The 24,003-nt window shown below is 46.0% G+C and overlaps 1 protein-coding gene across 1 annotated transcript in view; it reads right to left on the reverse strand.

Annotated features, from left to right (window-relative positions):
- Positions 1-21,341, reverse strand: part of KCNK13 (potassium two pore domain channel subfamily K member 13) — a 102,410-nt gene extending 81,069 nt beyond the window's left edge. The window contains exons 1-2 of the mRNA XM_044390001.3: positions 19,918-21,341; positions 18,395-19,493 (exon numbers count right to left, since the gene is read on the reverse strand). Coding sequence (XP_044245936.3) covers positions 18,395-18,734 — 340 coding nt within the window. The 5' untranslated portion in view covers positions 18,735-19,493; positions 19,918-21,341. The remainder of the gene's footprint in view (positions 1-18,394; positions 19,494-19,917) is intronic.
- Between the last annotated feature and the right edge of the window lie 2,662 nt (positions 21,342-24,003).

The raw sequence follows: 24,003 nt of genomic DNA on the forward strand, positions 1-24,003 counted from the left end.
GAACTGAGAATTCAGAAATCAACCCTCCCATGTGTGGTCAACTGATTTTTGACAAGGCTGCCAAAACAATTCAGTGGGGGAAAGAACAGTCTTTTCAAAAACTAATGGTGCTGGAAATGGATATCCATGTGCAAAAGAATTAAGTTGGACCCATATCTCACACTATATAGAAAAATTAACTCAAAAAGATTAACCACCTAAATGTAAGAACAAAACTACAAAACTTTTAGAAGAAAACACGGGTATGAATCTTTCTGACACTGGATGAGGCTGTGGTTTCTTAGGTAGGATTTGGGAAACATCAGCAAGGAAAGGAAAAACAGTAAGTTAGACTTCATGAAAATTTTTAAAACTTTCATGCTTCTCAAAACACCATGAAGAAAGTGAAAAGACCACCCAGAGAGAGGAGACCAACATTCACAAATCATGTATCTGATAAAGGACTTGAATCCAGGAGTGTTCTATAAAGAACACTTACAACTCAGTAATAAAAAAGATAACCCAGGGGCACCTGGCTGGCTCAGTTGGTGGAACATGTGACTCTTGATCTCGGGGTTGTGAGTTCAAGCCCCATATTGGGTGTAGGGAATACTTAAAAACAAAATCTTAAGAAAAAAAAAAAAAGACAACCCAATTAAAAATGGGCAAAGGATTTGAATGACATTTCTTTCAAGAAAGTATATAAATGGCCAACAAACACTTGAAAAGTGTTCAACATCGTTTGTCAACTGAGAAATGCAAATCAAAACCACAAGATACAACTTCACATCCACTTAGAATGGATATAATCAAAGAAACAAATAATAAAAGTGTTGGTGGGGACGCAGAGAAATTGAAACTCTCAGACAGTGTCAGTAGGAATATAAAATGGTATGGCCGCTTTGGAAAACAGTCTGGCAGTTCATCCACATGTTAAGAATAGAGTTCCTAATTCATCCAGCAATTCCAAACCTAGGTATATACCCAAGATAAATGAAAACGTATGTCCACACAAAAACTTGTACACTTATCAACCTCATTGTACGGCATTATACGCAATAGCTTAAACAGGAAAATACCCAACTGGTTAGCTGATAGGTAAAACGTGGCACCTCCATGTAATAGAATATTACATGGCAATAAGGTGTAGTGAAGTATTGATACATATTATGTGGATGACTTGAAAACATTATACTAAGTAAAAGAATCCAGGCATAAGAGGCCATATTCCATCATTCCATTTATAAGAAATGTTCAGAACAGTCAAATCTGTAGAGACAGAGTGGTTGCTGGAGGGGAGGGCGGGGGTGAAGGATCTGGGGTTTCTTTTTGGGACGATGAAATGTCCTAAAATTAATTGTGATGACAGTTGTGAAATACTAAAAATCGTTGAATCATATACTTTTTTTTAGATGATTTATTTATTTATTTAACAGAGAGAGAGAGGAGAGCACAGGCAAGGGGAGCAGCAGGCAGAGGGAGAGGGAGAAGCAGGCTCCTCACTGAGCCAGGAGCCTCATGCGGGGCTTGATCCCAGCACCCTGGGATCACAACCTGAGCCAAAGGCGGACGCTTAACCGACTGAGCCACCCAGGTGCCCCAAATTGTACACTTTAAATAGGTGAATTTTATGGTGTGTGAATTTGTAACTGTGTTACAAAAAAAAAAAGAAAAAAGAACCACCAGTAAGTATAAGAAAGCAGTGGTCACCGCTGGAGAGTAAGAAAGAAGTAAAAGGAGACTTGGATTTTTCATTTTAAATGCTTGGAATAATTTGAAAATGGATTTAAATATGCATGTATTAATTTAGGAATGTTTTTTAATGGAAAAAATACTTGTAAAAAAAAAAAGCCACCTCGCCGTTAATAAGGCCCTTGAAGGGGGGGTGTGGGTTTGTGGGTGAGGCAGGGAGAGGGGCAAATACTCAAAAAACACCCTTTGTTTGAAAATTTTGTCTTTGGTCTGGAACTCCTCTATTCATGGAAATCCTCATGTACTTTCACTTTCTGGAACCCAGGTCCCACTTGCTCCTCTCCATGGTCCCAGCACCCGTCACAGCGGACCCACACCTGGCAAGGCTTGCGGAGAGAAAAGCCACAGAATCTCTGTCCTCCTGTTTCTTTTAAGGCAGTTGTTAGATTTTGACCCCAGGGGGCATCTAGCAGTGGGTGGTCACCATGGGGGCCCTACTGGCAGAGGTCAGGGATGCTGCTAGATATCTTAGGACGCACAGGACAGTCCTACAACAGAAGATCATCTGGCCCCAAGTGTCACAGTGACAAGCTGGAGAAATGCAGCTCAGGGAGTTTGTAAGGAACTGGGCATGGGCAGCTCAGGTTTCTTGGGTGGGGGCAGACCTGATGCTAGCTTCCTCTTAGCCCCAGGGGAATGCAGAACAAGACCTCTTAGGGGGAGAGCAGGGGGCCAGGCCAGGGAGCCCCGGGGCCCAGGGCTGGGGGATGCAAAGAAGACAGAGACACAGAAGAGCCTCTTATAGTTACTGTTGTTAAAAGGACAACGGCTACAAACATCAAAGGCGAGTCTGACAACGTGACTCCTGACCCCACTCTCCGGGCACAGGGAATTTCACTTGTGATGTTGGAATCTCTAGTCCTAACCTCTCTCCTGAGCCCCAGACCCCCACCACTTCCCCCCACCCCAACTCGTCCCAAAGGTGCCCTGAGGTCAACAATTTCAAAGCTCAACTCAGGGTCCTTTCAACCGTCTCCCTTTCGGAATCCCATTTCTCACCCCAACTGGCGCGTGTCCGGGGACCGTCCTTCCTCCTGCCCTTCCTGTCTACCAAGAATCTTGGGAATTTGGGGAATTGTTCCCTTTTTTACTTTCAGTTGCATGCCCCCCCCACTACCCCCACTGTCCCGCCCACACCAGATGTGGGTGTGTGACCCTGACCTCCCCTCTGGCTAAGCGTTTGTCTTATAAACCTGTCCCATGCGGGGCCCTGCAGAGCTCTGTTCAGGGGCTCCGGAAAGACAGGGTCCTTCTCCTTCATGGTCTAAGGACCACGCCAATCTGATGCTTCTGGGGCCAACGTCATTGCTCTGAAGCAGGACCTGACTGACCCTCATAAGAAAAATGAGAAGCCAAGACAGAGACAGACAGACAGACAGACAAAATGATACCTGGTGACATCATCTAAACCCAGATCCAGCCTGTCTGAGGTGGACCTTTCAGTTAAATTATCAATAAATTATCTTTTCATTTTCATGAAAGATGTTTTTGTCAGAGAACTTTATCAACGACCTTAGTTTAACAAGAAATAAAAAATTGAATATTCCTTTTCATCTGCGTTATTGGTTTTTCTTTGGAGACTAATATTATTACAGCCTCAGTTAAGAAGAAAAGGAAGGAGGGATGGGCGAAGGGAGGGAGGGGAAGGCAGGCCGGCCAGCCAGGCTCTGGCTGGAACAGTGGCACCTGCCAGCCCTGAAGGACCCCCAGGGCCAACTCTGCGGCGGGTTCTGCTCCCTGCCTGCCTTGGGCAGCTCCCCTGCATCCTGCCCTCACCACACTCTACTCCATGGCCTGTTTGTGGCAAAGAGGCACTGGTTCTGAGATCTGTGTCAGGCTGTCCCCAGACGACCTCCCACCTGCCCTTTGTCAGCCTCCTGGTTCCTCCCTGTCCTGGCCTTTAGATCCTGTGGGGACCAGCCTGGGGGCCACTTCACGGCTCTCCCTGCCTCTTCTCTCTTCTTCCAAGAGATCTGGACACTTCTAGTAGATGAATGTCTCTTTTTACTATGCGACTCTTCCCCAGTGTCTAACAGCAGGCCAGCCCCACTGTGCAGAGCTCCTGCCCTATGGCCTGACAGTCACGGCTCTTTGTGACTCGCTCATGGATTACGCTGCTGTGGCAAACACCGTTAGATGCCTCTGACATCCTTTCTCTCGTTATTCCTTAGTAATTACTCTCTGACATATTACTAACTGGAATAATGAGCCCGTTTCCCAGCCACTGTTGCAGCTGGGTGTGACCCTGTGACAAAGTTGTGAACAATGACTGTCAGGGGAAGGACGATCCGGAATTTCTGGGAAGCCCCCTGTAGTGGACATGCTGTTTGTGCCCTGCCCAACTCCCCCTAAACTCTGGACCAGCTGTGTGTGCCCATCCCCTGGCTGCTGCAGGATTTACTGCTCACAGCTGACACCTGACAAGTGTCCTGCACTTTTAGATCCTTCCCACCCCCAGCCATGACCAGTGACTGGTGTGGGCATATAAAACCCAGTACCTTTGCCTGAAGGTGGGACACATTCCAAGGTGTAATTCATGCTCCAGAGCTCCATAAAACAACCTCCTACTTGGCTTCTTCTCTTTCTATCTCCTCACTTCCTTTACTCTCCCACTGGCCTCTTCTGAGAGCACTACCTTGATAAATCACCTCCACCTAAATCCTTAGCCCAAAGTCTGCTTATGAGGGAAAGTGACCTAAGACATCTCTTTGAAAGAAAAGGACACGCCCTTCCTCTCCCTTTCCTTCGTCCTACCGCCTATGGTGTAGACGTGATGGCCAGAGCTCCCGCAGCCACATTGAGCCCTGAGGACCAGAGACACATCCTAGGGATAGCAGAGCTAAAGAGGTCTGACTCCTTGTGACATCATACAGTCTGTACCAGGCCTGAATTGCCTACATGCAATGCAGTGCCTTTCCCAGCATAGAGTAAAACCTTCTGTGCTTTACCACGGTTTTTTGGGTCTTGCAACTTGAAGCTAAACAAAATCCCTAACTGATGGACTCTCTTACTTACCAGCTGTGTGTACTTAGGAAAATTTCTCTCTCTCTGAACCTTATTTTCCCTGACTCAAAAGAGAGTTGAGAGAATGAGCAGGTCATCGTCTCTTCCCAAATAGACATTAGACTCCACCTTCTCCAGGACATTTGTCTTAATTAATTGAATAAGTAGAGGTGTGGTTACTTTCAGTTATCAGTTCCCAGACTTCAGTTTTCATCCATCATTCCACGACATCAAACATACCCCTGTGTGGTTAAAGCACGCCTTGTACACACATTTCTTTTCATAGGTGTTGGTATTAGGACACAGGCTGTTAAATAAAAGAAACTAAGTCTAAAAATACAGCAGGCTAAAAAATAGTCTAGCGTGCCTCCATACCGAATACAGGAATATGACATCTGGAGCAGAAAATATCAACAGCCAGAATGAATAAAACAGGCCTTAGTGAGGACAATGCTAAATGTAGCATAAATTCAGTTTAAAAAATTTAAATCCCAAAGAAAGATTTCCAGATTCCTCTGGGACTGAGAGTGGCTTAACAGGACCTATCCAGGGAAACTAAGATGAGCAAAATTAGATGAAGAAAATCTACTTTAGGAGAAAAGAGAGAATAGTTATAAATCGTCCAAAGCAAAAGCCAGAAAAGCAAAAATAAACAAATGGGACTGCATCAAACTAAAAACATGGGCACACGAAAGCAATGAGAAAAGGCAGCCTAGTGGACAGAAGATGCTTGCAAGTCACAGACCTGATAAGGGGTTAATATCCAAAATATATAAAGAACTCATACAACTCAACAGCAAACAAACAGATAAATAAGCTGATTAAAAATGGGCGGAGGGGCACCTGGGTGGTGCAGTTGGTTAAGGACCTGACTCTTGGTTTCGGCTCAGGTCATGATCTCAGGGTCGTGAGATCAAGCCCCAGGTCAGGCTCTGCACTCAGCAGGGAGTCTGCTTCTCTCCCTCTCCTCTGCTCCTCCCCTACTTGCACACACCTGCGCTCTCTCTTTCTAAAATAAATACATCTTTTTAAAAAAATGGGCAGAGGATCTGAATAGACATTTTCCCAAAAACGACATACAGATACAGGCCCACAGGGACGTGAACAGGTGCTTGACGTCACTGACCATCAGGAAAATGCAAATCAAAACCACAACAAGAGGGACGCCTGGGTGGCTCAGTTGGTTAAGCGTCTGCCTTCGGCTCAGTTGCGACCTTGGGGTCCTGGGGTCGAGCCCCATGTTGGGCTCCCTGCTCAGCAGGGAGTCTGCTTCTCCCTCTCTCTGCTCATGCTCTATCTCTCTCAAATAAATAAACAAATAAAAACCACAACAAGATAATCTCCTCACATCTGTTAGAAGGGCTATTCTCAAAAAGACGAAAAAAAAAAAAAAACAAGTGTCCTCGAGGATATGGAGAAAAGGGAACCCTTGTGCACTGTCGAGGGGAACGTGAATGGGTATCGGCACCATGGGACACAGAACAATGGAGTTTCTCAAACAACTAAAAGTCTCGCTTTTACTTTCTCTTTGGAAGCAGAAGCAAGGCTTAAGAAAATGCAATTGGTGTCGAGTGAACTATCATCCAAAGCCTAAAGGCCCAGAGGCAGGAGAAGAAGAAACGGACTGGAAACGAAGAGGAAGGTACCAGAAAGAGATGCACTAAAGATTGCTGAAGAGAAAAAGAGTATGGCTTTGGTGTGCTCTCGGCAATCAGATATGATGACACAAGTCCGGTTTCAAGGCGAAAAAAATGTAATGTGAAAAAGCGTTTCCAGAGAACAGGATATAACAACAAGGGACCTGGGAGACAAGGCATTTGGAGGGAATGGAGCTGAACTCATGCATGCAAGACTCACTATCATTCAGGGGGAAGGGTCTTAATTTTATTTATAACCACAAAAAATAATGGCAGTTATCGTTTTTATATCCCAGGAAGTTTAGATAAGTTTTCATTCTGATCACACTTTAAGTGACCAAAAGAATACCCAATGCACAGCAATAGAAGGCATGGCATTGGAAAGGGAACAGAAAAACAAGAGAAATGCAGAACAGAAAAGAATATTGCATATGAGACCAAACACCAAACGGGCCAAATTCCCCTACAAAGAGAAAAGTCTGTAACTGGTTTAAAAAGAAAAAAATACAAAATGTATTAAGTGGTTTGCTTAAAAATATATTCAAACTTACAAATAAAGAAATGGTCTAAAAGTCAGCAAATATCTCCTAACATAATGCAGGAGCTTAATCATATCCATGTTTAAAAATAGATGTTAGTATAGAAGGCATTAAGAGGTAAACCAAGGTATTATGAACATAACAGAAGTTATGCAAGTGATGACATCAGTAATTCTGAATGTATATGCCCCGACACACGCAACCACAATGTTATTTTGGGTGTGTTCTCTAGGTCGAGAGGGTGTTCGGGGGCGATGTTCCCTCCTTCTCCAAAATTCTGTAACATAAGTGAAAAGCCAGCTGAAACATATACAGATACTAGGATACAAAGAAACACTCAAAACAGAAAACAGAATTCTGGAAAATGCACATTCTCAAATCACTGTGTGATAATTTTAGAAATAAATCCGATCATAATTATATAGCCAACCACACAAAACCATTTAAAAAGCAATCTTTTTGAATAACATTTGAGCTGAGTTAGAGCTAAACGAAGAATGGATGAGAATATTTGTCTCAACCACAGAGGGACCCGGCTTGATGAGAAACCATAGAAAAAATTGGCAGTAAAAATGAGCATATTTGGCTATATAAAAATCTTTTGTACATGCCCCCCCAAAATGTAATAGTCAATAAAAAGACAGCAGAACAAGATAAACATTTTGGGCATATATAAATAAATACATATAACAGAGATAAAAACTCAGGACCTCAGGATAGCCCTTTAAGATACCACAGAGAACCCCATGGGCTACTTGGAGCACAGTTTGAAAACCACTGCCTTGGCTGATCTGTAAGGTCAATGCCTCGTGATCTTTATCAGATGCTTAACACGAGGGAAGACCCAAGACACACAAAACCCTGGTGTGAACAGGCCAAGAGCTCACAGGCAGAGTCAGGAAGTGATTTCTGGATCAAATGTGTTGGAATCAGAGATGAAAGTCCCGGGGGCCGGCACATTCTAGGCGCATCGGTTGTCAAGGTGATGGGAGGAAGGCTGCATAAGATACTGCAACAGGAGGTATAAGTCTCCCTTGGCATGGACTCCCAGGAGGTGGGCAGACATCACCCAAACCTTTTACCCGTGGAACCACAGATGGTACAATATCACAAACGCCCCCTGAGATTCTGCTCGCCAGACCGTGTCTGTCTTCTTATACGATCCCTAGTCACCCAAGGACCACCGCAACTGAAAAAAGAGGTCACAGGCCCGTCAGCTGGCAATTCTTCCCACAACAAGGACCCCAAAGGAAGAAATGGCAAAACAGTAGTGGTTCAACGCATAAGCTCTGAAGGGAGCCTCCAGGCTTCTTCCAGCTGGTTAACTTCAGACACAGCATGAAAGCTCCCTGGGCCCTAGGATCCTAGTCTAGCACATGAGAATATTAATAGTAATCACCCTCATGGGGCTCTTATAAGGACATATACAAAGATGTGTGCTGTATTTAACCCATGGTAAGCGCTCAATACATTTCATAAACTTTATTACACACGAGAGTAAAAAAAAAAAATAACCCCAAATCCAACAATTTGAGGATAAACTATGCTACATTAATAGGAACGTGTGAAATTCCTGGGAAAGTGTACAGGAAATAATGTAAAAGGAAAGAAACAAACTGAACAGCATATCCTGATAGATTACAACACCTAAGCGTAGACATGAGGATCCGAGGAGTTAAGAGAATATAAGTGCCCCAGGTCTTTTTAGAAATTAGTGCGTGCATAGTGAAACAGCTAATATGCTAGTTCCCCTCCCCCCTGCCCCGGTGCTGACCAAACGTCCTGCACAAACAGGCACACAAATGAACTGTAAAAATCAAGATTTTTGTTACTGACCAAGAAAGGTAAAGAACTTTTTGTCTTTCTTGCTCCCACAGGAAAAGCAGCCAAAGCTCATGGATGGTCAAAATTCTACCTGGGAGGCTCAAACTCGAGTTAAGCCATCATCAGACCTGCCTGGCCAGGCTGATGCTGTTTTACAGTTAGAATCTGAATGCCTGTGGGAACACAGGCCCCACTGCCCCCAACATCCCACACCCCAAGTTAGACTTGTGTCATTCATGGCCTGACCCCTGGGTTCACCTACCACAGGGTTTCCCCGTAAGGAGGGGTGATGGAGAGAAGAGATGTCATGGGTGGATCGGAGAATGGGACCAACAGAATCTGGCACTTAGGCTTCTAAAGATGGCTCTCTGGCCCAAGGAAGATGCAGGGGGAATGCTACAGGTGCAACATCTCAGAAAAGTGATATGATGTTTAGCAATTCAGACAAACTGAACTGAAGGAGGCAGAAGGCTGCAGGGTAAAGGGAGAGCTTCTTAGTGATGGAGACACCTCCCGACGAGATGCGTTGCCCCACTGTCCTCAGTGGGCTGTGTGCTGCCGGGTCTGAACACGGTAATGTCAGGCTGAGAGTGTCCCCTTGTGTAAAACCATTAATGTGTTATGATCATAACCTTGCCCTGCTCTTCTCACCACCCCCCTGTGGGACAGCACTGCTGCTTGCTGGGCCAGTCCCCAGGGCTATCCTTCACTGGGGAGAGAGCAGGTAACACGCTGAATGAGAAAAAGCTAAAACAAGTTGGAGAGGTGAAGTCACTTGTGATGACAGAGAACAGACAGAGATGGGGGGGGGGGATGCAGAGGGGCAGACACACTGAGAGGATCTGAGATAAGAGGCTCCAGAACTCCTTTAAGATATATGACACTAGGAGAGGAGAAGAGAAAGAACATTCCTCTGTGTTATAAATGGGAGCCTCTTGGGTTCTTTAGAAATATGCAAGCAAAAATTAAATTTACTTTCTCATTACTTTGGGCTAATGGACCATGCTTCTTTGAATGAAACACCACCCTTAGCACCCCAAGGGGCTCAAGAATTATTTGGGTTACATTCATGCCAAATCTCTCCTTTATGGAGAAAGTTATGGGGGGTGGCAGGGAGAGAACAGGATGGCTTTTAGGATAAAAGAGGAGGAAAGCACCATGTTTCCTAAGAGAAGAATTTAATGAAACAAGCTGAGTACGTACGTGGACTAGCTGGCGTGCTGGACAGCGGAGAGTAGAGGGGTGTCCTGCGATGGAATTCTAATTTCCAGATACAGAAATTTTCCAAGAAGGAAACAAATGATTGAACAAGCCCAGGGTTCACAGGATGGACAGCGTGAGCTTCCTCATGCAATTTCAGAAGATAGATCCCAAGAGAGATAGCCCTCTCACCTGACCCTGGGGAAAGCAAACGCCTACAGGTCACTCTCTGTGCCGTCTCTTTCCCCTTGACCATGCGGCATCGCTCCTTCAATATAATCTCACAGTGCACCATCGTTGTTCACACGAGACAATATGGGGAAATGTTTTAAAAACTACTGCTATGATGGGGGCTGTGGCAGCACTTGGAAAAATACTGAACAGAAACTCGTGTTCTTATTAGATCTGGATGGAAAGTTATTTTTTAAACACAAACACAAACAATGGAAGACATCGCAAGAAAAAGACCGGGATACAAAACTACACAGAAATTTGTAATGTTCCTAAATCTCATAAATGCTGAACGGAAGACAAAAATGCATGGAAGGTATGGCCCAACCATGACAAAGGGCCCAAATCCTTCAAATACAATGATTAACACAATATCCCCTTGCTCCCGATAGCAAAATGGGGGAAGGACTAGCTAGCTGACACAGGAAAGGTGTACTGTAAGTATGTGGGGTTTTTAAAAAAGATTTTATTTATTTATTTGAGAGGGAGGAAGGGGGGGGAGAGAGAGAGAGAGAGAGCGAGAGAGCACACAAGCAGGGGGAGAGGCAGGGGGAGAGAGAGAGAGAAGCAGACTCCCCACTGAGAAGGGAGCCTGATGCGGGGCTCAGTCCCAGGACCCTGAGATCATGATCTGGGCTGAAGGCAGACGCTTAACCAACTGAGCCACCCAGGTGCCCCAAACTATAAGTGCTTCTAATAAGTAGTTAAAATTAATCAACTTTAGTATAAATCCAAGAAATTCTGAGATTCATTTTTTTTTTTAAAGATTTTATTTATTTGACAGAGATAGAGACAGCCAGTGCGAGAGGGAACACAAGCAGGGGGAGTGGGAGAGGAAGAAGCAGGCTCACAGCGGAGGAGCCTGATGTGGGGCTCGATCCCATAACACCGGGATCACGCCCTGAGCCAAAGGCAGACGCTTCACCGCTGTGCCACCCAGGCGCCCCTATGAGATTCATTTTTACCTAATTACAACATATGCTCATGTCATAGTGGTTATATGGAAAACAATCAGATACAAAATATGATCTAGTCCTGTGACTTTAAGAGGTACCTTTCCCCAACATTTTAGTATCTTAGAAATTGGGGTGCTCTCACGATAGCTGGCATGTCAAAATTTAATTGGCAGCCTCCTTAATGGTACGTAAAATAACGAAGCATCTTACATTCAATCGAATAGCACTTGGGGTACAATGTACTATACACCAAAATATTAACAGTGATTCTTGTTAGATGGTGGAATTGCGGGTGATTTCTACTTTCTTTTTTATACTTTCCTGTATATTTCCAGTCTTCTCAAATTAATATGTATTTCTTTTATCATCAGACAGTAAACAAAACAAAACCTGGTTCTAATCTTGATTTTGCCCTTTTATAGCGAAGTCCTGATATAGCCCTGGTAAGTTAACTATGCTTTCTGTCCTCAGTTTCCTTATCTGCCAAATGGACCAATAACTTCTCTGCCTACCTCATGAGATTTGTGCACAAATGCTTTGCAAAATATGAAGTGCCTAGTCAATGTGTGATTTAAATCTTGACACATGTATGAGCCCACGAACATGTGATATCCATTAATGTACTTATCAGATGTTTTTATTCTTTCTCAGTGCCTGTTCATGATGTCAGTGTATATAGCTTTATACTGTAGAATGGTGATTCCCAATATTTTGTTTGAATTCGATATAATTCTATTTCATAAGCTCTTTCCTCAACTTTGTTCCCATGGACGAAAAAACAGATTTCAAAAACAATATTCAGTTCAGCACCACATAGATTTGCACGCTGACCAGGCCAAATCATATGCTCATCAGCCCAGCTCCCGAGCCCCACGAGCCTTCGAGCCTTGTAGAATCCCGAGGCACAAGTGCTAATCACAAGTCACACCCAGGGCCAAAAAGGGGTGCCAGCATAATTACTTCTGTTCAATTGAAAGGAACACCACTGCTGCGGCCCAGTCTGGAAATCTACCTTGAGGGTTACGCCACGGAGGTGTGGCGGCTCTCTGTCCAAGCCTTTCCAATCGACACAAGCCACGGTCCCCTTCTCAGCCCAATCCCAGTGCACCCCTCCATCTGGTTAGGCTGCCCCTGCCTAAATCAACTTGCCCCTCGTGTACTTAACGACCAGCTGGAGAGGAGGTCCACCAAGACAAGAGATGAGCACATCTCACCTCCTCTCCGCTCCAGCCTGGCCACCAGTTTGTCTACGCTCGAGAGCACAGGGGCCTTGCCCTCGGCAGCAACATCCCAAACGGCTTTGACGTGCCTCTGACCCACCTGGCTGTTTTGTTAAAGAACAGATTCTAACTCATTTGGTCTGGGGTGGGCCTGAGATTCTGCATTTCTAACAAGGTCCAAGGTGATGCTGACACCATGGCTTCACCGACCACTCCGAATAGCAAGGATCTCCACGGTCTCCAACGCTATAGCCACTCCCATCGCACACGCCTCGGTGCGCTCCCCGGACCGCCCACCTCAGAGCTGCCTGGGGGAGCTTCTCAGAATGCAGATTTACTGCGTCAGGATCTCTGAAAGGGGGGCCCAAATGCCTGCATTTGAACAAGCACCATACTCCCCTCGGGTGAGTTCTTGTAGACACTGAAGCCTGGGAACTGGCAGCAGACAATTCTAAGCATCCTTCCTGGACCACAGCACTGGGAGCTGCATGTTTCCAAGTTCGGCGGAGCGGCTTTTACTGAATGGCAGCTTGCACTGAGGGACGCGATGCTATGCAGGAGCGTACAGCTCTCTTTCAGAGTTATGGCCTAGATGCTGTGGAGAAGATTACTCATCATCTTACGTACTCCCATTCATAACAATCTGTAGGAAAAATTTCATTCCAGTCTGAAAAAGTTGGGTGTTTTCCAAACAGGCAGCCTGGATAAGAGGGACCATTTAATGGTTGTCCTTGCCCCTCTATTACGACGACTGGAAACTCAGCCAAATCTGGGGCTCACTTTTGGCCATTAAGCAGGTCCTTTTGACGTAAACCTCTGTGTATTGACAATATGTGGCTGGGGTGCCTGGGTGGCTCAGTCAGTTAAGTGCCTGACTCTTGATCTCCGCTCAGGTCTTGATCACAGGGCGTGGAGTCTACTTAAAATATAATTAAAAATTTTAAAAAACCCCCCAAACCAATATGTGGCTTAACTGAACTGTCCCAGTCACGGTTTCTCATCTCCTCCATGTCTTAAATCCATAATATCCATTTCTAGTGCCTTGTACATATGCATGTGTAGTAGGCTTCTGAGCCGTTCACCAATATCCAACCTTATCCACTTCTGGACTCAGGGGAGCAGTGTGGTTGTCCTTGAAGTTGGGTGTGGCCACGTGACTTGGTTTGGTCAATGGAATGTGTGTGGAGGTGACTCGGGTCCCTTCCAGGGGATGGCAGCTGGTCCTCCACACTTCGGCCTTTCCTGGGCAGTCCTGGAAACATGAGCTCATGAAGAGTCGTCACAACATGAAAGCAGCCTGAACAGGGGACCAACAAAGGAGACAACTGCCCTGGGGAGTCACCACACACACCACAGGGAGTTTGGTGAGAGTACGAAGTAAGCCCCCGATGTGTTAAGCTACTGAGATTTGGGGGTAACCTGAAGCCTAAGCCTACCTCGACCATATCATATGCAAATGACCTCAAGTCCTTTTTGGAGAGACGCTGAGTTATAAATACACGGGCCGATACAGAAACAGACTCCTAACAAAAGCCTATTTGAGGGAAAAGATACTTAGAGAAGATTATTTATAGAATATACTACCAACCTATTTCTCTGAGTAGTTCCAAGTTGATTCTCGTTTCAATCTGATCACCAGCCTCTTTCAGAATCAGCATCCCTGACTTGTGTGTTCATATTTTGCTCTTCTTAAATTATGGCAAAAGAGACATAATATTTACCACTGTAACCATTCCTAAGTATAATTCAATGGCATTAAATACATCCATTCTGTTGTTTAACCATCTCACTACGCACACCCAAAACTTTGTATTATCCCCAACAAAAAGGCCATACCCATAAACTACCCTTCTCCTCTCCCCCCAGTCCCTGGTAACTTCTGTTCTAGCTTCCATTCCTCTGGAATTTGTCTATTCTAGGTACCTCATATAAGTGGAATTATATAACATTTGTCCTTCTGTGTCTGGCTTATTTCATTAAGTATAATGCTTTCAAGGTCCATCCATGCTGTAGCATACATCAAAATTCCATTCTTTTTATGGCTCAGCAGTACTCCATTGTACGTACCTACCACTTTGTGTTTATCCATCCATCTGTTGACGAACACTTGGGTTGTTTCCACCTTTTGGCTGTTATGAATAACACTGCAACAAACATGGGTGCCCAGTATCTGAGAATCTGCTTTCAATTCTTTTGAATAAATGCCCTAGAGGTGGAATTTCTGGGTCATACGGTAGTTCTCTGTTTAGCCTTTTGAGAAACTGGCTGTTTTTCATTCTGCTTTTATTTTATTCTTTAAATTTTTATTTAAATTCAAATTAGTTCACGGATAGTGTGTTATTAGTTTTAAGGTAGAATTTAGTTCTGCTCTGACTTTTAAATCAAAGATCTCAGACAACAGGTGCATGAAATTCTCCAATTGCATTTTCAGGAAAATGTCGTTTGAACATCACACACTCTCCTATGCAATGCTTCCTGTATAAAATCCCAAGGGGAAACTTTTTTGAGGGTTAGGAACTGGGATGAGGTTGATGCTTCCTTTTTCTGATAAGGATTCCAGTATGGGTCCTGACTCTTCCATGGGACTTGCAACCAAATTTCAAGCTTGAATAGTCCTTGCTGATGCCCCACTCACACCCTTTAGGACCTCCTTTACCATTTCTGGGCACACTGGCCTGACTTCAGATGGCCAGTGCCTATATTTTTGTCAGAGGACTGCCCTTGGCTGTCCATGAAAAAAAATCAGGCCGGAAGTACAGTTTTCCCCCATTATCTGTGAGTTTGCTTTATGCCACTTTGCTTTTATGAAAGACCTACGTTAGTACGCGTAATTGCTAACTGAAAGAAATTGGAGGATTTTTACTTTTAGGAAATGGTACTTGCTTCATCCTTTCACGCCGTTTCAGTTTACAAAGCTTCCATAGAAACAGTCTGCTTTCAGATGGCGGGGGAAATCTGTACCTGGGAATTATCCTTGTGCTTCCCCTGTTCTCCAAGCAGCTCTGAACCAACTCCTGACAGCTGTGGGTGTATAAATGCCCCAGCCCCATTACTTGGGATAATTCTGGGTCATGAGCTTTGCATTGTTTCAAGCTTCCACTTGGGAGTAAGTATCAGTTGCCCACTACAGTTCCTGCTGAATAGCAGACCCCATGGTGACTTACTTCCCTTTCTGTAGCATTTCCTCCCTCCCTTGCCTGAATCCCTTGCACCTGCCAATCAACACAAATTCTTGGCTCAGCGTCTGCTTCTGAAGGAACCTGAACTAAGACAAAGCTCCTCTCTAGCAACTTCCTAGATCCATTTGCCTTCCATATTTCTGTTCTTCTTTTTCCTGGTTCTGAAGTTTTATTTACATGTTTTTCATTGTTTCACCATATGCTTTCTTGTTGTCTGTTACTTCAAAGTCTTTGCCGAATAAAGCATAGTGGAACTATTTTAGATGAAAAACATCATGCAATTGTTACAGCTAAAATACGAGATGAAAGGTTTATTGAATATGATCCCAGTTTTTAAAAATACGTATGTACATATGTGTGTGCATAGAAAAAAAGAATAGAAAGAAATGCACCAGAAGGTTAACAATGATTAACTTGGGGTGATGTCACTGCAGATGGCTTAACTTTTTTCTTCTTCATACGTTACTTTACAAAGAACGTGAAGCTTTAGCTTCCTTGTTTATAAAATGAGGATAATCATACCTACCTCATGGAGTTGTGTTGATGGAAATTAAGTGTAAATGTAATTAGCTGCATCGCATATTCACATGATAATCACAGTATGTGCCTAATATGTACCCTAATAAAGGGGAGTGAGTGCCGTAATTACAACAGCAATTAACGAAACAATTTAAAAGGAAATGTTAGCATTGAGAAAGTAAAAATAAGCCTGTGCTTTGTACTTTGTAAAGAACATTCACTTCCATGAGCTCATTATCCCTCGAGAACCCTGCAAGAGGAGCAGGCTTAGGGGGAGGGAGTGGGCAGGAGACAGAATATTTACTGAACAGTGAACACGTGCCAATGCCAAGGTGTCTGCTTTGTAGACATCTCAGGTGAGAAGGATGGGGCTCAGAATGGTTAAGAAACTTGCCCAAGCTATGGAGACAGGGCCAATAGCTCCAACTCCAGATTCTCAGTCCAGGATTCCTTCCCTTCTGACAGGCGACATTATTGCATTTGTGCCTCAAAAGCCCCTGTTCCTACCTGCCCACCCATCCAAGACATTCTCCGTTCCTAAGGCACCAGCGTCCATCAGTCAATACATACAAGTGGCTGCTTCCTACCTCCATGTCCACGGGGAGGACCAAGGGGTAGCTTGTGGTGGGGAAGAGGATTTAGCTCCCCAGATCTCCCACCAAGACCACCCCCAAATGAATAATCAGTCTGAATAAAAACATTGTACTCGCGATGCAGACACAGAGTCAAGGTCAGCTCCACAGCAACACTTCTCAATCAGGCTGTTCACCCCAAGTCCTCCCTACACAGAAATTCTAGAACTGTCTTCACAAAAGAGTTGATACAGTGGGGGATTTAGGGAATTCTGCTAAGAGAGCCCACAGAGACGGCAGGCTGGGAGAAAGAACCGTGATGGGCATTGCTCCCTCTCTATCCCCCTCAGGGCCTCCTGTTCTAATCATCATAGGGAATGCTAAGAGAGCTTTTTTGCTGCCTCATAGTTGTGGTGTCATAACGGCCCACTGATGAGCAGGGACCGGTATGGGATGGGAAGGGGGTGGTGAGCTGGACAGTGTAGCACAAAGTGCTTCTGAGAGAGCCCGTGTGTCCCTAACCGTGCCAGTCCTCCCTGCCCTGCCTCCTACTCACCAGCTGAAGCCCTGGGCTTCTAGACTAACCTTGGGAAATCTTTCTGGACTAATCATTCTCCTGGCAGAATGTCAACCTAAGACAGCCATGCGTGGGAGCTTCAAGCAAGTTTGCCTTGTCACCCTGCCTCACTGACAAGCTCTCCTCCCAAGCACAGGGGCCGGGGCTGAGAGCACCTGCTGTGCCCTGAGGGCCCTGCTGCAGTTCCTGGGCTCTGGCAGCTGGCAGCTACTCCCTTTCTGGGTTGTCTTTCAAAGCCCCTCCTCCGCTTCAGCTCTCTCCTTCCCTCAGAATTTCTACAGTGTCTTCCCCAACCCCCTTCTCACTTGATTATGCTTCAGAGAGGAACAGTCTTTAGAGGTGTAGTAAAAACACTCCCAATGTTTTCCAAATAAAGGTATAACCGACCATAGCTGTGCTGTCCACACTCCTGGTCAAAAACTCTCCATGGCTCCCAGTTGCCTCTAGGTAAGTTCCAGCTCCTTAGTTTGGCAGTATATGTCCCCCTTCATGCCCTGAGCCCGGAGACCTTCCTAGCCTTCCCTCCACTACTCCATCTAGATCAGGTAGCTCATGGGGCACCCCCAAATGAAAATCTCCTCTAGAGTGTAAAACACGTTAGTCCCCAAACCATACCTAACACTAACTGGTTCAACCCAAAGGTCAACCCCCTTTCTTCCTGGTAGGAAACCGTTTCCACCCTCATTAGCACTTTTGCCTCCCTACTTCCAATTTGATATTCAATCTGATTTTTCTCTCTGTAAGTTTGAAGTCATGGACGGTCTTAGAATTCGCGCCTCGCCCTCTAACCATTGCCTCATGCGTGATATTGGGTCAATACATCTTTGTTGGTTTGTAAGCTTTCTCCCTGAAGTTTCATGAACTCAAGCTCTATCTCCTGACCTAGACTGAAAATCCTCCAGAGCAATTTAAGGCTCGTTCAGATCCCCCGAGCGCTGTGCTAACAAGCAGGCCCTGACTCAGGGGGTCCAGGGACAGGCCGAGACGGCATTTAGAACGAGCTCCCAGGTGATGCGGATGCAGCTGCTCCGTGGACCACGCTTAGAAAAGCAGGGAGGCAGTACCACCTGTTGACGAGGCAACAGTTCACATCTGTGCAGCCGGGCTGAGCGCGGAGGTGGAGGGACGCAAGACTGAGAAGCGGCCCGCCAGCAAGATGCCGGCGGGGCCGGCCGCCCCCTTCGCCCCCCAGCGACGCCCACTTACCTATGGTGGACACGACGGTGCCCACGAAATAGAAGGCGCCGGTGAAGTCCCAGCGCGGGCGGGCGCTGTCCACGCGGATGCCGGCCTCGGTGGCCTCCTCGTAGTGGCGAAGGAAGCCGCGCAGCTCGTCGCGGCTCAGATTGTGGCGGCGGCTGAAGTTGGCCAGGCGCTCCTCCCAGCGCTGCTTGGCCTGGCGCTCGTGCGCCAGCTCCAGCGCCGAGAAGACGGCGGCGCCGCCCAGCAGGTAGAGCACGATGAGCGCGGCGAGCAGCAGGAAGCGCGCGTTGTCCTCGTTCAGGTAGCCCGGGCCGCAGCTGCAGCCGCAACCCCGGCCGGCCATGGCCGCGCCCCCGGGGGCAACCGCACGCTGGAGGGCCGTGGCCACCGGCCGACTCTGGCCCAGGCCCCCTCCCCCGGGGGTCGCGGCTCAACCCGCCCCCGGACGTCCGACGGCCGGCTCGTCCATGACCGCTGGACGCTCCCCCAGGCCGCGCGGCTCCCCAGGCCGCCGCCTCGACCGCTCCCGCGGCGCCAGCTCCCCAGGTCCGCCTCGACTCGTGGTTTCAGATCCGCTTTGTCGCCGCCGTCCTCACCCGCCTTGGAGTTCTCCTAAATGCTCAAGGTCCGAGGGACCGGGAGAAGAGTCCGCTGCTTCTTGGCACCAGCATGCGAGCGCTGTTTCCACCCCGATGCCCTCCCTGCTCTGCTCAGATTGGGGAGGGGGCGTGGCGCGTCCTCAGCGCAAATAGGGGCGGACTTGAATTTCCCCCGAAGCAAAGATCTTCCGGCCTCGGAAGCTGGCGGGTTAGAGGAGCCGGCGGGCTCGGTCTCTTTGACCAGCGCTTCTCAAGCCGCCGACGGCTAGGACGCGGGGTGTCGGTGTGCTGGCGCTGGTGGTGCCTCCCCAGATGGATCCGCGGTGCTGCGTGCCAGTCGCGCGGAGCCTCAGGCCTCTGGGGTTACCCACCCGGCTGCCGGGGTGTAGAGGCTGGAGCGGGTCCCGGGCAGGCGCACCCCGAGGGACTGCGCGGAGCCGGGTCCATGGGTTCCTACCTCGCTCCCGGCCCCCACGCTGCGCTGCATCCGGCGGACGGATCGGCTGGAGGAGGAGACCAGAAAGGGAGATTGGAATGGGGGGACGAGGGAAGTTAGGGGCATCTCTCCCGGGCAGCCTCCCTCGCCTTGCCCCTACCAGAGCGCCCTTGGCCTTTGTGTCCAGAGCGGGGGCGTCTTCCGATCCCACGCGCCGGCTGTGCCGGTGCGACGCGCGCGTCCCTAGCCAGTCCCAGTTCCCGGAGAGGTGGCCGAGGACAGGGGGCTGGAGAGTTCCATCTCCTCCATTGGGGCTTGGCCGCCTCAGTGTGCTCCAGGGATTTTTGTGCTGCCAGGACACAACGCAGGGTGCTTTCCCCCCACCCGGTGCAGAACAGAGGCCAGGCTCCCCAGCAAATGGCCAGGGACTCCCTCCCCAAGACCTCGCCTTTCAGGGGGCGCTTGCGCAGCCTCTGAGCTCGGGCTCTCACCTCCGGGAGAGACCCCTCCGCGCCGCTCTGTCAGGACTGTCCCCAGGTTCCCTCCTCGCCGCGGCCCCGCTCTGCACAACGGCGCTGGGAGCGGAGCTCCCAGGGCTGTGCCCTGCCTGGCTTGAGCGCTCCGAAGCCGCAACAGGTGGAGCCTCTTGGCTGCCAGCGGCAGCGACTCCATCCGGTTTCCAGCCTGCCGGCCACGCGGCGCCGCTCCCAGCGCTATTCTCCGCCTGCAGAAGCAGTCTCTCGGCTGGCCCACCTGGGGGCTGCAGCGCTCCCACCTCGGGCGCTCAGATCCCGGGGAAGTGGGTGCTGTAGAGGCAGGTTGGATACTTAGCGGGCTTGGGTGGGTCCCTCCTGGGCCAGAAGAGGGCGCTCCGTCTCCTCCAGACACAGGCGCCCACCTGTGTACCCAGCCGCACAGGGCCCCTCCGGAATCACCAGCCCCTGGCATGTAGGAGTGAATATGGATACATAGAGGAATGGACGCGTAGGCACCTTCAAACTAAGTAGAAGTTCCCAGCCTTCCGACAGAGTAGTCGCAGGCTCAGAGCCCACCCACCACCCGCTCACACTCGCCAGGAGCAGAGCATAAACACAGAGCTCTGAATGCCAGTACATGTGCCCTCCCCGCAGCTCCGTTACCTACTACTGAATGCCCCTGTTTTATCGAACTTACTGAGGGCAAGAGCTTTAGGAGGTAGTGCATTTGTAGACACATGTATACAACCAGGGTAAGTCCAGCAATTACTCCCCTCTCCCATTTTATGAAAATTTTCAAATGTAAAGTTGAAAGAATTCTAAATATTCTATATACTCACCACCTAGATTCTACAATGAACATTTTACTTTTCTTGCTCTATTACATACTTATCCATTCCTCTTTCCCATCTTATTTGGGTGCCTTTCAAAGTAGGTTGTAGACAGCATAAAGAAACAGAGCTCTGGAGTCCAGATATTTTTTTTCTTTTGGAGTAAAACAGCAAAATGCACAAATCTTAAGTGTGCCATTAGACGCGTTCTGACAAATGCATACACCTGTGCAAATTAAACCCCTACCTATCCAACCTATCACCCAAATATCACCAACAGGTTAGTGTTTCTCATATCTTCTTTGTCAGCAAACCCCCACCCACATTCCTTCAGAGGAAATCACTGTTCTGATTTTTTCCCTACCAGCAACTGGTTTTGCCTTTATAGAACTTAGTTTTGCTTGTTCTAGATCTTCATATAAATGGAGTTCTGCCATTCTATACTTTTGTGTAAAGCGTTTTTTGAGATCTATCCATGATCTATGCTTTGGTCATTTATTCCTTTTTATTGCTAATTTTAATTGTTTGAATATTCATTCTATTGATAGAAACCAGGGCTGTTAGAATTTTTTGGCTATCATAAAACTGTTAGGAATATTCTTGTACAAATTTTTGTGGATTTGTTTTCATATCTCCAGTAAATACCTAGCAGTGGAACTGCTGGGTCATAGGCGAGATGGTATTTAGTTTTATATGAAATGCTCAACATTTTTCCAGAGTATAGCTAGTTGTACCAACCAACAATGGACAATAGTTCCATAACCTTGTAAACATTTGGCAGTATCAGTCATTGTGATTAAAATTTTTTCTAATATTTAGAAGATTATTTATTTGAGAGAAAAAGCAGCGGGGAGGGGCAGAGGGAGTGGGAGAAGCAGACTCCCCAAGGAGCAGGGAGCCAGATGTGGGGCTCTATCCCAGGACCCTGAGATTATGACCTAAGCGGAAGGCAGACTAATGAACTAATTTGGTTCTTGCAACCTTAGTAAATTCACTTGTAGTTAATTAATTGCTTTAGGATTTTCTGTATAATCATGCCATTAGAAATAGAGTTTTGCTTCTTCCTGACATCTATTTATTTTTCTTACTGCAACGTTTAGGACTTCAGTATAATGGTGAATAGACGAGGTGGAAGCAATCTTTGTCTTGTTCATGATCTTAAGGGAAAACCTCCAGTTTTTCACTGTTAAATATATTAACTGTGGGTTTTTCATAGATACTCTTTATCAGGTTAAGTTTCCTTTAATTTCTAGTTTTCTGAGAGTTATTTTTAAAATCATAAATGAGTGAATGTTGCCAAATGCTTTCTCTGCATCTTTTGCAATGATCTTATAGTCTCCTTTATTAATGTATTGAATATCATTCATTGCTTTTCTAATTTTAGCCAACTTTGCATTTCTGGGATAAATTCTACTCGGGGTTCCTACTCTTATTTTCACTTTTCTACTTGTTTTGTGTTTCCTTTGCTTCTTTTCCCTAGCTTCTTATGGTGGACACTTAAGTCACTGATTTTAAATGTTTCTTCTTTTTAACGTTACCATTTTAAAGCTTTATTTCCCTGTTTTCCCTGTGCTAGCTGCATCCTAAAAGTTTCAGTATGTTGTACTTTCATATAATTTTGCTCAAAATATTTTCTGTATTTTTCTTCGACCCATGAATTATTTAGAAGTGTGTTGCTTAATTTCCAAATTTCTGGTTTTTTAAGACAAATCATTTATTTCTAATATTTTCACTGTGCTCAGAGAACTATATTCAATGTGTTTCAATCTTTCTAAATTTGAGACGTATTTTACGGTCTGGCATATGATCTATCTTCGTGAACATACCATATGCACTTGAATATGTATTCTGCAGTTGTTGGGTGTGGTATAGACTCTATAAGTGTTAATTAGGTCAAGGTACTTGACAGTGTTTTTAAGATCTTCTGTCTTTACTGATGTTTATTCTAGTTATTCTATTGACTGGTGAGAGAAGAGTGTTAAAATCACCAACCATAAGGTACCTGGGTAGCTCAGTTGGTTAAGCCTCTGACTTCAGCTCAAGTCATGATCTCAGGGTCCTGGGATGGAGCCCTGCCTCAGGCTCCCTGCTCAGCAGAGGGTCTGCTTGTCCCTTGCCCCTCCCCCCTCTTGTGCTCTCTCTCTCTCTCTCTCAAATGAATAAATTTAAAAAAATCTTAAAAAATCACAAACCATGATTATGGAATTGTCCACTTATGTCAATTTTTGTTTCATAGACTTTGAAGCTCTGTTATTAAGTTCAAGCATTTATGATTATTACATCTTCCCAATGTAGTAACCCTTTTATTTTTATGAAATGTCTTTATCTCTGGTAATACCCTTTACATTCAAGTTTATTTTATCTGATATTAATCTAGTCACCATAGGCTTTTATACTTAACATTTGCATGGCATCTTTTTCATTTACTTTTAGCCTGTGTCTTTATGTATTTAAAGTGGACGCGAAATAAGTCAAGCAGAGCTAAGCGAAATAAGTCAAGCAGAGAAAGACAATTATCATATGGTTTCACTCATTTATGGAACATAAGAAGTAGGAAGATCGGCAGGAGAAGAAAGGGAAGAAGGAAGGGGGGGTAAACAGAAGGGGGAATGAACCATGAAAGACTAAGGACTCTGGGAAACAAACTGAGGGCTCAGAGGGGAGGGGGGTGGGGGAATGGGATAGGCCGGTGATGGGTATTAAGGAGGGCACGTATTGCATGGAGCACTGGGTGTTATACCCAAGTAATGAATCATGGAACTTTACATCAAAAACTAGGGATGTTCTGTATGGTGACTAACATAATAAAAAACATTATTAAAAATAAAGTGGATTAGTTGTGGACAGCATATAGTTGAAGGTTGGTTGGGTGGTTGGTTTGATTTTTGGTCAGGTCTGACAATCTGCACATTTTAACTGGATTGATCAGATCAACACTGTTCAACAGAAATTCTGCAATGATGGAAATAAATTTTAAATATTTGTGCTGTTCAATATAGGGGTCTAATGTGACTACTGAGCTCTTGAGTGCCACTGAGGAACTAAATTTGTAATTTAATGTTAATTAAATTTATCACACGTGGCTAGTGGCTATCATCTTAGACAACACAGGTTGAGACCCTGTATGTTTAACGTAGTGACTTAGGGGACCAGATCCAAGTGCGCCATTTTACTATTTGTCCCCACTGGTTTTTGATCCTCTGTTCCCATCTGCTTTTGGATTAACTGAATAGTTTTTAGAAGTCCACTTTATCTGTTGACTTTTTACCTC

The sequence above is a fragment of the Ursus arctos genome, unplaced genomic scaffold, assembly GCF_023065955.2.
Source record: "Ursus arctos isolate Adak ecotype North America unplaced genomic scaffold, UrsArc2.0 scaffold_25, whole genome shotgun sequence".
NCBI lineage: Eukaryota > Metazoa > Chordata > Mammalia > Carnivora > Ursidae > Ursus > Ursus arctos.